We start from the raw sequence: 15,484 nt of genomic DNA on the forward strand, positions 1-15,484 counted from the left end.
GCGATGTGTTAGACTGTGAATTCAGCAAGGAGTAAAGAACAATTTTTTTAAATGGCCATGTGAGTAGACAAATGGAAGTTGAGAGGATTTTTTGGGTAAAAAGAGATAAGAAGAGCCTGGTATTATACAAGCAATGGGGCAAAATTAGGCAGAGTAGGTGTGGGAAAGAAGAGAAGAGCAACCAGAAACATACATACGAGGTTTTTAAAAATACATTATTTTTAGCATTTAAGAGGAAAAGAAGGAAAGTACTATGAAAAAAATGTAGGCCAGGCACGGTGGCTCACGCCTATAATCCCAGCACTTTAGGAGGCCAAGGCGGGCGGATCACAACGTCAGGAAATCGAGAACATCTTGGCCAACATGGTGAAACCCCGTCTCTACTAAAAATACAAAAATGAGCCAGGCGTGGTGGCGCATGCCTGTCGTCCTAGCTACTACTTTGGAGGCTGAGGCAGGAGAATCACTTGAACCAGGGAGGCGGAGATTGCAGTGAGCTGAGATCACACCACCATATTCCAGCCTGGGTGATAAGAGTAAAACCCTGTCTCAAAAAAAAAAAAAAAAAAAAAGAAAAGAAAAAGAAAAAAGAAATGTAAGCTGCGGCTGAGTGCCATGGCTCATGCCTGTAATCAAAGCACTTTGGGAGCCTGAGGTGGAAGGATTGCCTGAGCCCAAGAGTTTGAGGCTGCAGTGAGCTATGACTACACCACTGCCCTCCAGCCTGGGCAACAGAGTGACACCCTATCTCAAAAGAAAAATAAAAAAGCCAAATGGCAATTGCAGTGAAGAAATGCCAAGATACCTTCATGCTCAGGAGAGAAAGCTGTACTTTCTGGACGTGGTTTCCATTCCCCTACACCTCTAGAGAAACCTCTCCACTCATGAATTATAGAAATCATCCCTAAATGTATAAAGTACTGTCTTTATTTGTTTATTTTATTTTATCTTATTTTTGAGATGAAGTTTTGCTCTTGTTGCCCAGGCAGGAGTGCAATGGTGCAATCTTGGCTCACTGCAACCTCCACCTCCCAGGTTCAAGCAGTTCTCCTGCCTCAGCCTCCCGAGTAGCTGGGATTACAGGTGCCCACAACTATGCCTGGCTAATTTTTGTATTTTTAGTAGAGACAGGGTTTCACCGTGTTGGTCATGCTGGTCTCAAACTCCTGACCTCAGGTGATGCACCCACCTCAGCCTCCCAAAGTACTGGGATTACAGGCGTTTGAGCCACCGCGCCTGGCCAAAAGTATAGTCTTTTAAATGTTTTTAAAGATATGGATACCACTGGTCATTATTCACTGGAATAAAACTCCATATGGGTTTTTAGCACATTTGGTTTATTGCTACATCTTCAGTGTTTAAGAGTTCCTGGTACACAAAAGGCATCTAATAAATATTTATACTTAATACACATTTGCTGAGTGAGTTTGCCAAGTCGGTTTTCAAAGGATACTGTGCATAATAAGTCCTTGCTACCTTCAAAAATAGCCTGCAAATTAGAGGCCATTTCAACATGAATTCTGGGGTGACAATTCCAGGCAACCATATTTCCCATGTTTTTTTTAAGTGCATGGGGCTCCTATCTGGAGTGAATTCTTTTCTGGTGCCTAACAAGGTATGATTTGTCAGCGAAGGCTTTACCACATTTAGAACATTCATAAGGTTTTTGTCCAGTATGGGTTTTTTTATGCAAACTAAGGTTTAATTTCCGGATGAAGGTTTTTCCACATTCACTACATCTGTAGGTCCTCTCTCCGCTATGAGTTTTCTGATGGCTATGAAGGTTTGACTTCTGAAAGAAGGCTTTTCCACATCTATTACATTCATAGGGCTTTTCCCCAGTATGGATTTTTTTATGTTGAATGAGGTTTTTCTTCTGGATAAAGGTATTTCCACATAGATCACACTCGTAAGCTCTCTTCCCAGTGTGAATTTTCTCATGATCGATGACATTGGATTTCTGGGAAAAGGCCTTCTCACATATGCTACATTTATAGGGTTTCTCTCCCGTGTGTATTCTCTGGTGTTTCACAAGATCTGACTTGTAAATGAAAGCCTTTCCACAGTCCGCACATTGAAAGGGTTTTTGTCCAGTGTGAACTTTTTTATGTTGAATGAGGGTTGAGTTCTGCTTGAAGGATTTCTCACATTCATTGCACTGATAGGATTTCTTGGCATTATGAATTTTCTCATGATTAATGCAGGATGATTTCCAGGAAAAGGCTTTTCCACATGTCTTACATTGATAGGGTTTCTCTTTAGTATGCATTTTCTGATGTTGAAAGAGATTTGACTTCTGCTTGTAGGCGTTTCCACATTTCTCACATTTATAGGGCCTTTCCTCTGCATGAGTTTTCTGATGTTTATCAAGCTTCCACTTCTCCCCGAATGCTCTTCCACAGCTACAACATTCAAAGGATTTCTGACAGGCATGCCTCCTCAGGTGACTCTGAAGGCGTGACTCTGAACTGAATAACTTTCTACAGGCATTACATTTCAGTTGTTTTCCTACAAATTTGGATGGATTATCGCCAACTAATTTTCTGTATCCATTATCGTCGTGAGAATTATTTTGTACACAGTGTTTCAAGGAAGATACATCATCTATGCCCAGTGGAAGTATTTTCTTAGATCCGTCACGTTCTACACCTTTCTGCGTAGTCAGCGTTTCCTTATTGATTGATGGGACTTGTCTTGCGAGACTCTCTTTCACATCCTTTGGCTTCCAAATCTGCCCTCCAATGTCCCCGTTTTTTTCTAAAATGGAATACAAAAAAATGTCCTGTGTAAAACGTTCCACTCACATGCTTGAAATAAAATGCCATAAACAATCTATTGTGGTGATCATTTCTGGCTTCAAACCTAATGTCTATGAGAAGCCAAAGTTAATATAAGCTCTGTTAGAGTTCTAGGTGAACTAATGTTACATGAAGCTATCACATATCTATCTGTAAAGGACTGAGCAACGTAGACCTAGTGCACGGGGAGCAGGTGAGAGCCCAGGGATACCAGGGAGAGGGAGATTAAGAAAGAGTGTTTGCCAGGCCGGGCGTGGTGGCTCACACCTGTAATCCTAGCACTTTGGGAGGCTGAGGCGGGTGGATTGCCTGAGGTCGGGGGTTCGAGACCAGCCTGACCAACATGGCGAAACCCTGTCTCTACTAAAAATACAAAAAATTAGCCGGGCGTGGTGGCACGTGCCTGTAATCCCAGCTACTCAGGAGGCTGAGGCTGGAGAATCGTTCGAACCCGGGAGGCGGAGGTTGCAGTGAGCCCAGATCGCGCCACTGCATGCCAGCCTGGGCGACAGAGACTCCATTTCAAGAAAAAAAAAAAAAAAAGAGTTTGCCTGCAAAGGAAAACCCAGAGAAGAATATAAAGAAATTTCTGAGTGGAGAAAAATACCTGGAGATTTCTTCCGGCACTCCCAGGAAGTCACAGCTGGCTCTACTTTCTGCCAAACGACTTCCTCATTTAGAAAAGCTGAATTGGCTTCCACGCAACATTGACCCACAGTGCTCTCCTGGTCACCTACCTGGACAGCCACTTCTCAGCACTTCTTCTTCCACTGACCATGGCTCCTTTCCTTGTTCCAACCTCAAGATCACATCGGGTTTGGTGGTTTCCTCTTGTCCTGTGATGGAAGATACCACAGGGCTTGGTGTTTGTGGATGTGTGAGTTGTTTGTGCAAGTGTGTGAGTGTATATAAGTGCTTGTGTATGCTTGCGTGAATATTTGTGTGTGTGAGTGTTTGTATGTCAGTGTGTGGGTATGTGCCATTGGTTGGGGGGAGTTGTGTGGATGGACAGTTTGAAGGAATGCATATGAGCAGTCGAACTAAACAAAGAATGCTTTTTCTGGGTTGGGTGTGGTGACTCATGCCTGTAATCCCAGCACTTTGGGAGGCCGAGACAGGAGAATTGCTTGAGCACAGGAATTTGAGACCAACATGTTACACGTAACATGAAGATAGCAAGGCCCAGTCTCTACAAAACCAAAGCCACGTGTGGTGGTGCACGTCTGTGCTCGCAGCTATTCAGGAGGCTGAGGTGGGAGGATGGCTTGAGCCCAGGTCAATGTTGCAGTGACGCCAGGTGTGGTGGCTCATGCCTGTAATACCAGAACTTTGGGAAGCTGAGGCGGGCAGGTCATCTGAGGTCAGGAGTTCGAGACTAGCCTCACCAACATGGAGAAACCCCATCTGTGCAAAAAATACAAAAATTAGCCAGGTATGGTGGTGCACACCTGTAATCCCAGCTATTCGGGAGGCTAAGGCAGGAAAATCACTTGAACCTGGGAGGCGGAGGTTGCAGTGAGCCGAGATCACACCACTGCATTCCAGCCTGGGCAAGAGCGAGACTCTGTATCCAAAAAAAAAAAAAAAAAAAAAATACTACCATGAGCTGTGATTGCACCACTGCACTCCAGCCTCGGTGACACAGCCAGACCCTGTTAGGAGAAAGGAGAGAAAGAAAGAGAGAGGAATGGAGAGAGGGAGGGAGGGAGAAAGGAAGGAAGGAAAGAAGGAAGGTAGGAAGGGAGGAAGGGAAGGAGGCAGGGAGGGAGGGAGGGAAGGAAGGAAGGGAAGGAAGGAAATGCTTTTTCTTCTTGGAGGATAAAGCTTTTCCAAATATCAAGACCAGGAGTAGGGTGAAGGGCAGGGCACCCAGCCCACAAAACTTACAGAGGCCCTCACTCATTCTCCAGGCGCTTGCACAACCCTGAGGATGGGGGCTCCTTAAATGAAGCACTCAGTACACTTCACTTGCCTCACCCTAGTCCCAGCTCTACAAAAACATATGCAAAGTGAGGAGCACCTCTGTGCCAACCCTATTCGGCCAGCCATGGGGTGTCTGTGTGTTTCACGCCTTAGGTTTTGAGTCCTCCTGCTGGGGAAGCCATCCTTACCCACGGAGATAAGGTTGCTGTAATTCTCCAGCATCACATCCCTGTACAAGTTTCTCTGTTCGGGATTCAGCCGCTGCCACTCCCCCTGGGTGAAGTTCACAGTCACATCCTCGAAGGTCACTCTTCCCTGTAACAACAGATTCCCGATCAGTATAAAAATGCCATTGAATCCTGCGGCTGGGGATAGAGAAACTTGTTTCTGCTGAACCAAGCTTTAATCATGTCCATAATTCACTCTACTCTGGATGAAAATCAATTGTGCCCAGAGGATCTTGCCATTGAGCCATAAACCTTAGACCTACTCATGACACTGCCATCTTTCTCCACCCTCTAGTCCCACCAATTTTACTTCCTGAATCTCAAACCTGGCCATTAGTTTCCATCTTCTCCACCATTCATTAATCCACCTTGTCATCTTTTACTTAGAGTAAGGCAGAGGCCGAGTATGGTGGCTCACACCTACCATCCCAACATTTTGGGAGGCTGAGGCAGGAGGATTTCTTGAGGCCAGGAGTTTGAGACTAGCTGGGGAACATAGCAAAACCCCTATCTCAAAGAAAATTTTATTATTTTGGCCGGGCACGGTGGCTCACACCTGTAATCCCTGCACTTTGGAAGGCCGAGGCGGGTGGATCACCTGAGGTCAGGAGTTCGAGAGCAGTCTGGCCAACATGAAGAAACCCCATCTCTACTAAAAATACAAAAAATTAGCCAGGCATGGTGGTGGGCGCCTGTAATCCCAGCTACTCAGGAGGCTGAGGCAGGAGAATCGCTTGAACCCAGGAGGTGGAGGCTGCAGTGAGCCGAGATCGCGCCACTACACTCCAGCCAGGGCAAAAAGAGCAAAACTCTGTCTCAAGAAAAAAAAAAAAGAAAAGCAAAGAAAAGAAAAGAAAATGTTTTTTTTTTTTCTATTTTCTATTTTTCTTTAACACATCCTGCCTCTATTAGAAATTCTTTTTTAAATAGAGGCTGGGCACGGTGGCTCACACCTATAATCCCAGCACTTCGGGAGGCTGAGGCAGGTGGATCACCTGAGGTCAGGAGATCGAGACCAGCCTTGTCAACATGGTGAAACCCCATCTCTACTAAAAATACAAAAACTAGCCCGACATGGTGGTGCATGCCTGTAATCCCAGCTACTCGGGAGGCTGAGGCAGGAGAATTGCTTGAACCCTGGGAAGTGGAGGTTGCAGTGAGCTGAGATCACACCACTGCACTCCAGCCTGGGTGACAGTGAGACTCTATCTCAAATAAATAAATACATAAATAAGTAGAATAAGCCAATAGCCCCAATTCTTCCAGCTACATCTAAACTGACTGTAATCTATTTTCCACAGTCGACATTCAGACTGGATGGTGCGCTCCCCTAATTTATCAGCTTTCCTTGCATTTGGGAGAAATAGGTGACACCTGCTACAGGGCCCAGCGTCTAGCATGTCTACCACACTCCCACTCACACAGGGTCACCACACTCCCCTGGGTCTCTCCTGCAGCCATACTGGACTTACGGCAGCATTTTGTTCCTGCCACTTAACACTCACAGTGTTGGAAATCACACGTGTAAAGCGACTTCCTTTGTCAGAAACTGAAAATCTCACCTCTAAGAGCCAGCACCTAGTGTCCTCTTGGACAGATAAATTTTTTAGTTGTGTTTGTGTTCTAGCTTGCTTTTTTTTTTATTTTGTTTTTTAATTTTTTTGGGGGGGAAGCGGACAAAGTCTCACTCTTGTAGCCCAGGCTGGAGTGCAGTGGCACAATCTCGGCTCACTGCAACCTCCACCTCCTGGGTTCAAGTGATTCTCCTGCCTCAGCCTCCTGAGTAGCTGGGATTACAGGCGCGCACCACCAGACCTGGCTAATGTTTGTACTTTTAGTAGAGATGGGGTTTCGCCATGTTGGCCAGACTGGTCTCAAACTCCTGACCTCAAGTGATCTGCCCGCCTCGGCCTCCCAAAGTGCTGGGATTAAAGGGATAAGCCACCACACCCGGCCTTTTTTAAAATTTATGACACAGGTTCTTGCTCTGTCACCCAGGCTGGAGTACAGTGGCGTGATCATGGCTCACTGCAGCCTCAACCTCCCAGGATCAAGCAATCCTCCTACCTCAGCCTCCAGAATAGCTGGGACTACAGGCATGCACCACCATGCTAAGTTCATTTTTTATTATTTGTAGAGACAGGGTCTCACTATATTGTCCAGACTGGTCTTGAACTCCTGGCCTCAAGTGGTCTTCCTGCCTTGGCCTCCCAAAGTGCTGGGATTACAGGTGTGAGCCACCACACCTAACTTTAGTATGCCTTTCTTGTCAACAGGAAATTGGTCAACAGGCTTAATTTTAACAATTGCAAGGAAACTACTATCTGCCTAACTGCATACAACTTATCCGTGGTCTTTCAGCTATCCATAATTTACTTTGATTCCGACTGGTACTAGTTTATGATTTTTCACTTTATTGTGTGGATTTATAGAATTTGTTTCAAATACACACAGAACAAAGTTGGGAGAGGACACACATTCAAGACACCAATCATTTAAAAAATAGGTTGGGGTGAAACACACATGACACTGTTACATCTCAGGGCTTAGCAGTGGACCAGGTTTGTAAGAGCAGTTGTCAAAAGATGCCTGAGGCTGGGCGTGGTGGCTCACCCTTGTAATCCCAGAACTTTGGGAGGCTGAGGCGGGTGGATCACCTGAGGTCAGGATTTCGAGACCAGCCCCACCAATATGGTAAAATCCCATCTCTACTAAAAATATAAAAATTAGCCGGGCGTGGGCATGGTAGCGTGCGCCTGTAATCCCAGCTACTCAGGAGGTTGAGGCAGGAGAATCGCTTGAACCTGGGAGGCAGAGGTTGCAGTGAGCCAAGATCAAGCCATTGCACTCCAGCCTGGGTGACAGATGGAGACTGTGTCAAAAAAAAAAAACAAAGATGCTTGAGCTGAAACCAGCCCAGTAATCCCATAGACAGTTGTGGTTTTTTTGTTTGTTTTTTGTTTTTGTTTTTGTTTTTTGGATAAACATAGAAATTGACCCTTCTGCTGTTAAAGCTTGAAACCTGTATTTGTTTTGTCTGAGTTCCTTCCTTAGGAAAAGACCTTCAGATCTCTCAAAGGCAGGCAGATCACCTGAGGTCAGGATTTCGAGACCAGCCTGGCCAACATGGTGAAGCCCCGTCTCTACTAAAAATACAAAAATTAGCCAGGAGTGGTGGTGCGCACACCTGTAATCCCAGCGACTCAGGAGGCTGAGGCAGGAGAATCCTTGAACCTGGGAGGCAGAGGTTGCAGTGAGCTGAGATTGCTTGCACCACTACACTCCAGCCTGGGTGACACAGCCAGACTCCCTCAAAAAAAAAAAAAAATCAACTAAAACTCACCACAACAGATGTCTCCTTGCCCCTCCCTAGTTCTTGCTTTCTTACACATTGTTACATTTCTTCCGTGCTGTATAAACCCCTAGTTTTAGTGAGTTAGGGAGATGGATTTGAGGCTGAGCTCCCATTTCTTCAGCTATGGCAGCTGATTAAAGCTTCTTCCTTCGCAATACCCACTGTCTCAGTCATTGGCTTTCTGTGCAGCCAGTAGCAGGACCTAGACCAAACCCCTGGTGTTTCTGTAACCAAGCTTTTCTTTTTTTTTTTTCCTTTTTTTTTTTTGAGACAGGGTCACGCTCTGTCTCCCAGGCTGGAGTGCAGTGGCACGATCATGGCTCACTGCAGCCTCAACCTCCTAGGTTCAAGTGATTCTCCCACCTCCGCCTCCAGAGTAGCTGAGACTACAGGTGTACGCCACCACCACCATACCCAGCGAATTTTTTGTAGAGATGGGATCTCGCCATGTTGCCCAGGCTGGTTTCAAACTCCTGAACTCAAGCGATCCACCTGCCTTGGCCTCCTAGATTGCTGAATTACAGGTGTGAGCCACCATGCCCAGCGTTGAGCAGAAAGTAGAGTGCGTGTTACCTTTTAATAAAAGTATGGAAGGAAGGAGGAAAACACGCCAAAAGGTTAGTGGAGTTAATTCTGAGCAACGTGGGTCATGTTTATTCATCATGAGATTTAGATTTTTTTGAAAAGCTCACCTGGGAATTGTTCATTTCCCGTTCTTTACCAGTCAATAAAGTCTTGGGAAGGCAGATCTGAGGGAAAATGGAAAAGAACCATGAAATAGCAGAATTCGCTTTGGAACTTGGGGATTATCCAGCATAGAATGCTCCACACCCTGGATAAAAGCTCTCCTTAGACCACTCCGAAAAGCCCTGACTTGTACCTCAGTGATCCCCCTCCGAAGGTCTTTTTTTTTGTTTTGGTTTTTTGGTGTTTGTTTGTTTATTAAGACTGGGTCTCAAAGAAGAAAGTGCAGGCCAGGCGCGGTGGCTCACACCTGTAATCCCAGCACTTTGGGAGGCTGAGGCGGGCAGATCACCAGAGGTCAGGAGTTTGAGATCAGCCTGGCCAACATAATAAAACCCCGTCTCTACTAAAAATACAAAATTGGCTGGGCGCGGTGGCTCACGCCTGTAATCCCAGCACTTTGGGAGGCCGAGGCAGGCGGATCACGAGGTCAGGAGATCAAGACCATCCTGGCTAACACGGTGAAACCCCGTCTCTACTAAAAATACAAAAACAAAATTATCCGGGCGTGGTGGCGGGCGCCTGTAGTCCCAGCTACTCGGGAGGCTGAGGCAGGAGAATGGCGGGAACCCGGGAGGCGGAGCTTGCAGTGAGCCGAGATCGCGCCACCGCGCTCCAGCCTGGGCGACAGAGCGAGACTCCGTCTCAAAAAAAAAAAAAAAAAAAGAGAGAGAGAGAGAAAGCTAAACAGCAGTTCAACAGCACCTTTAAAACAAGCCTGTGCAAAGACAATGAGGCAAGCATCAGATCAGCTAGAGCACAGTGAGGAAGGCCGAGAGCCGAAACCATGAATCCTGAAGCAGCTGTGGTCGTGTTGAATAACGCCGCAGTGAACACGGGATGCAGACAGCCCTTCAGCTTTGCCATAAGTGGGACAGCTGGATCATTGGTAATTCTTTGCCAAAAGCGTAGATTTTGGCCACGCGTGGCAGCTCACACCTATAATCCCAGCACTTTGGAAAGCCAAGGTGGGAGGATCACTTGAGCACAGGAGTTACTTTTTTTTTTTTTTTAAGACCAAGTCTTGCTCTGTCACCCAGGCTGGAGGGCAGTGGCACAGGCTCGGCTCACTGCAACCTCCGCCTCCCGGGTTCGAGGGATTCCCCTGCCTCAGCCTCCCGTGTAGCTGGGATTATAGGCACGCACCACCATGCCCAACTAATTTTTGCATTTTTAGTAGAGACAGGGTTTCACCATGTTGTTCAGGCTGGTCTCGAGCTCCTGATCTCAAGTGATCTGCCCGCCTCTGCCTCCCAAAGTGCTGGGATTATAGGCGTGAACCACCACACCCAGCCAAGCCCAGGAGTTTGAGACCAGCCTGTGCAACATAGTGAAACCCCGGTCTCTGTTAAAGGTAATAAAGTTTTTATTCTTTATTTTATTTTATTGAGGCAGGGTCTCATTCTGTCACCCAAGCTGGAGTGCAGTGGTGTGATCCGGCTCACAGCAGTTTAAAAATCCCTGGCTCTAGCAATCCTCCTACCTCGGCCTCCTGAATAGCTAAGACTATGGGTGCATGCTACCACATCAGCTAACTTTTTATTTTTTGTAAAGAAGGGATCTTGCTATGTCGTCCAAGCTGGTCTCAAATCCTGGGCTCAAGCAATCCTCCTCCCTCAGCCTCCCCAAATCCTGGGATTACATGCATGAGCCACCACACCCAGCCAGGAATAAAGTTTTAAATAAGTAAATATGTTTTTTAAGAGTAAACTTGCCAGGCACAACTTTAATGTTTATTAAAGTTTGAGGAGTCCAATTCTACAACAAAAAATATATATAATTTTTAAAAAGAGTAAATTGTAAATGCTTTCACCACAAAAATAGATTAATTAGCTTGATTTAATCATCCCCAATGTAAACATGTATCAAAACATCACATTGTACCCCATAAATAAACACAATTATTATTTGTCAATAAAAAAGTTTTTAGAAGTAGCTGTGGGCCAGCAGTAATGCTAAGGACTGGAGGGCCACGAAAATAATTTTGAGTATCCTGGGAGCATCACTTTTCAATATGACAACCAAAAAGAAAATCTAAACTACCAATGTAAAACATTTAGCTTATTCCAGCAAATAGGAGAGGTAGAAAAATGAAACTAACTAAAAATGAAAAAAAAAAAAAAAAAAAAAGAAACAAAACCCAGACATTTGGCTTTCAGGGAGAAAAAAAAATCAGCTTACCTCCAGTGGAATCTGGCATAAACTAGCAAGTTGATTGATTTCTGATGCCTGTGGTCTTTTCTTCTGAAAGGGACTGAAAATGACAAGGCATGTATACTGAAAAGCTAAACTAATGACTAAAACTTAATCGGCCCTCTACCCGCTGTATTCCGCATCATAATCCAGTCAAGAAACAACCCAAAACACTCACTTCCTACAAAAGCCCCATCTGATCCTATCAGGCCACGTCAAAATTTCAATTCCCAATTCTTTCCTCGACTTCTCCAAAACTGAATGAGCTCTCATAAAAATTGTGATTGTGAAAGCTTAATTTTCAAATCTGCCCAGTCGGTTTCCAATGGAAAATTTTTTTAAGTTCATGCAAGTAAAAAGTTTTTATCTTAACTTTGAAATAGAAAGCATGGAAAACATTATCCAAATGTCAGAGGATGAAAATAAATTAAAAGGACAAAAAATTGGCTGGGCACAGTGGCTCATGCCTGTAATCCCAGCACTTTGGGAGGACAGGAGTTCAAGACCAGCCTGGCCAACATGGGGAAACCCTGTCTCTACTAAAAATACAAAAATTATCTGGCCATGGTGGCACGTGCCTGTAATCCCAGCTACTTGGGAGGCTGAGGCAGGAGAATCTCTTGAACCCGGGAGACGGAGGCTGCAGTGAGCCAAGATCGTGCCACTGCACTCCAGCCCAGGCAATGAGCGAGACTCTGTCTCACGTCTCAAAAAAAAAAAAAAAAAAGAAAGGAAAAGAAAAAAGAAATAGGGCCAGCAGAGGTGCAGAGGTGGAACAATGCGTTAAAGTGCTCTCCGCCTGACAGAAAGTATTCAGGCTCCAACCTCCAACCGGCAAAATCTCTTCAGTGGTACTAATACTCTCAAAATGAGATCAACATGCCAATCCAGCCCCACCCTAGTCTGGGTGTTGAATTTAAACACAGGCTACATGCCCTTGCCTGCAGACATGGAGACGTTCCAAAATTGAGCTTCCAACTGAATTCCGAGAGATTAAACCAGACTTCATGGGACAGGATGCACCAGACTAGACCTCCTCCCAGGAGAAGAGGTATCCAAAAATCATATTAGCAAATGACCCTTGGCAGTGTGCGGTGGCTCAAGCCTGTAATCCCATCACTTTGGGAGGCTGAGGCAGACAGATCACCTGAGGTCAGGAGTTCGAGACCAGCCTGGCCAACATGGTGAAATCCTGTCTCTACTAAAAATACAAAAATTAGCCGGGCTTGGTGGTGCACACCTGTAGTCCCAGCTACTCAAGAGGCTGAGGCAGAATTGCTTGAACCCAAAAGGTGGAGGTTGCAGTGGGCCAAGATCATGCCCGTGCACTCCAGCCTGGGCAAGAGGGAGACTCTGTCTCAAAACAAAACAAAACAAAACAAAACAAAACAAAAACAAAAAAAGCAAATGACCCAGCCAGCCCGGTGATTCACACCTGAATCCCAGCCGCCGTGGCAGACTACTGTAGTCCCAGATACATGGGAAGCTGAGGTGGGAGGATCAATTGAGCCCAAGAGGTCAAGGCTGCAGTGAGCAAGGATCTTGACCACTGCATTCCAGCCTGAGGGACAGAGCAAGCCTGAGGGTGAACTGAAAGGGGTGGAGTGATTTATGTCTTTTTTTTTTTTTTTTTTTTTCCTGAGCTGCTGCACCTGGCCTTTTTTATTTTTATTTTTTAGAGACAGGGTCTCACTATGTTGCCCAGGCTGGTCTCAAACTCCTGGCCCCAAGTGATCCTCCCATCCCAGCCTCCCAAAGTGCTGGTATTACAGGTGTGAGCCACTGCAGTTGGCTCAACAGCAGATTTTCAATGTAAATGAAAAAGCCATCTATTGGAAGGAGATTCCATCTAGGATTTTTATAGCTAGAGAGAAGTCAATGCCTGGCCTCAAAGCTTCCAAGGACAGGATGATTCTCTTACATGAAATTAATGCAGCTGGTGACTGAGTTTAATCTAATGCTCACTTAGCATTTTAAAAATTTTAAAGCCTCTAAGAATTATGCTGGCCAAATGCAGTGGCTCATGCATCTAATCCCAGCAATTTGGGAAGCCAAGGCGGGCAGATCACTTGAGGTCAGGAGTTCCAGGCCAGCCTGGCCAACATGGTGAAACCCCACCTCTACTAAAAATACAAAAAAATTAGCCAAGCATGGTGGCCCATGCTTGTAGTCCCAGATACTCAGGAGGCTGAGGCAAGAGAATCACTTGAACCTGGGAGGTGGAGGCTACAGTAAGCCAAGAGCACACCACTACACTCCAGCCTGGGTGACAGAGTGAGACTTTGTCTCAAAAAACAAAGAAAAGAATTACGTTAAATCTACTCTATCTGTGCTCTATAAATGAAACAACAAAGCCTGCGTGATAGCACATTTATCTACAGTATGGTTTTGATTATTTTAAGTCCACTGTTGAGAACTATTTCTCAGACCAAAAAAAAAAAAAGTTTCCCTTCAAAGCATTACTGCTCTTCAGATCCCAGGTGTTCAGCCAGCAAACACAATAAATAAATAAATAAATAAATAACTGCTCATCAAACCTAAACACAAAAATAGAAAAATAATAAAAAAGCAAAAGACCACACAAAAACAAAATATCACTGCTCATTGAAAATGTATCGGGTCATTCAAGAGCTGATGGATGAATCTTAATTTCAGTTGAAGAAAAAAAAACTCTGATGGAGACATACAAGGAGATGAATGTTGTTTGCATGCCTGCTAACACAACATCCATTCTGCAAACCATGGGTCAAGAAGTAATTTTGACTTTCAAGTCTTGTTATCTAAGAAACACATTTCATAAAGCCATTTCTCCCATAGACAGTGAATCCTCTGATGGATCTGGGCAAAGTCCATTGAAAACCTCCATGAAACAGTTCATCATTCTAAATGCCACTAAGAACATTTGTGATTCATGGCAAGAGGTCAAAATATCAGCATGAACAGGATTTGGAAGAAGTGGATTCCAACTTTCATGGATGACTTTGAGGGGTTCAAAAATTCAGTGGAGACCAGGCACAGTGACTTATGCCTGTAATCACAGCATTTTAGGACCTAAAATGGGAGGATCGCTTGAGGCCAGGAGTTTGAGACCAGCCTGGGCAACATAGCAAGACTCCCATCTTTATTTTTAAAACATATATTAATAATTCAATGGAAGTAGTGACCGCAGATGTGGCAGAAATAGCAAGATAACTAGAATTGGAAGTGGAGCCTGAAGATGTGACTCAATTTTTGCAACCTGCTGATAAAACTTGAACAGATGAAATATTTTTTTAATTAAAAAAATGTTTTAAATGAAAGACCTCATGAGGCGGGCAGATCACAAGGTCAGGAGATCAAGACCATCCTGGCTAACACGATGAAACCCCATCTCTACTAAAAATATAAAAAATTAGCCGGGCGTGGTGGCATGCGCCTGTAGTCCCAGCTACTAGGGAGGCTGAGGCAGGGGAATGGCGTGAACCTGGGAGGCGGAGCTTGCGGTGAGCTGAGATTGTGCCACTGCACTCCAGCCTGGGCGACAGTGCTAGACTCCGTCTCAAAAAAAAAAAAAAAAAAAAAAAAACTTGACCTGATGAGGAATTACTTCTTATGGATAAGCAAATAAATTGTTTTTTGGTTTGTTTGTTTTTTGAGACTGAGTTTCGCTCTTGTTGCCCAGGCTGGAGTGCAGTGGCACAATCTCGGCTCACCGTAACCTCTGCCTCCCAGGTTCAAGCAATTCTCCTGCCTCAGCCTCCCAAGTAGCTGGGATTACAAGCATGCACCACCACGCCCGGCTAATTTTTTTTTTTTTTGTATTTTTAGTAGAGACGGGGTTTCTCCATGTTGAGGCTGGTCTCGAACTCCTGACCTCAGGTGATCCGCCCACCTCAGCCTCCCAAAGTGCTGGGATTACAGGCGTGAGCCACCACGACCAGCCTTAAAGTGTTTTTTTGAAGGTACTCAAATATGTCAATTTTATTGTTTCTGTATGTGCACATTTATTTGCTACTGAAAATTGCAAAAGCAGTACATCACAGCTTCTTATTGCTATTCAAACTTTTGAAAACCAGAAAGTCTATTATGCTCTAGCCCAACTATCTGATGTTTTATTCCTTTTTTTTTTTGACAGAATCTCACTCTGTCACCCTGGCTGGAGTGCAATGGTGCGATCTTGGCTCACTGCAATCTCCATCTCCCAGGTTCAAGTGATTCTCCTGCCTCAGCCTCCCGAGTAGATAGGATTAACAACATGCGCCAAC

The 15,484-nt window shown here is 45.0% G+C and overlaps 1 protein-coding gene and 1 non-coding gene across 2 annotated transcripts; both read right to left on the reverse strand.

Moving 5' to 3' along the window:
* Positions 1-708: 708 nt before the first annotated feature.
* Positions 709-920, reverse strand: LOC129021257 (small nucleolar RNA U3). The gene has a single exon (XR_008495989.1). It is a non-coding gene; the product is annotated as a small nucleolar RNA U3 (small nucleolar RNA).
* On the reverse strand, positions 756-11,571 carry ZIM3 (zinc finger imprinted 3). The gene is made up of 5 exons (XM_054465305.2): positions 11,229-11,571; positions 8,996-9,052; positions 4,910-5,036; positions 3,536-3,634; positions 756-2,757 (listed from the first exon to the last, which is right to left on the reverse strand). Exons 2-5 carry the CDS (start codon positions 9,008-9,010, stop codon positions 1,580-1,582), a joined length of 1,419 nt encoding a protein of 472 aa, XP_054321280.1. The 5' UTR covers positions 9,011-9,052; positions 11,229-11,571; the 3' UTR covers positions 756-1,579.
* Between the last annotated feature and the right edge of the window lie 3,913 nt (positions 11,572-15,484).

The sequence above is a fragment of the Pongo pygmaeus genome, chromosome 20 (assembly GCF_028885625.2).
Source record: "Pongo pygmaeus isolate AG05252 chromosome 20, NHGRI_mPonPyg2-v2.0_pri, whole genome shotgun sequence".
Lineage (NCBI taxonomy): Eukaryota > Metazoa > Chordata > Mammalia > Primates > Hominidae > Pongo > Pongo pygmaeus.

What these genes read in the sequence shown, in the direction of transcription:
- ZIM3 (XM_054465305.2), bottom strand. An exon ending in CAGCAACCTTATCTCCGTGG is followed by an intron (nt 3,635 to 4,909) that starts GTAAGGATGGCT and finishes CTTCCATCACAG; the next exon opens with GACAAGAGGAAACCACCAAA. An exon ending in GCTGAGAAGTGGCTGTCCAG is followed by an intron (nt 2,758 to 3,535) that starts GTAGGTGACCAG and finishes ATTCCATTTTAG; the next exon opens with AAAAAAACGGGGACATTGGA.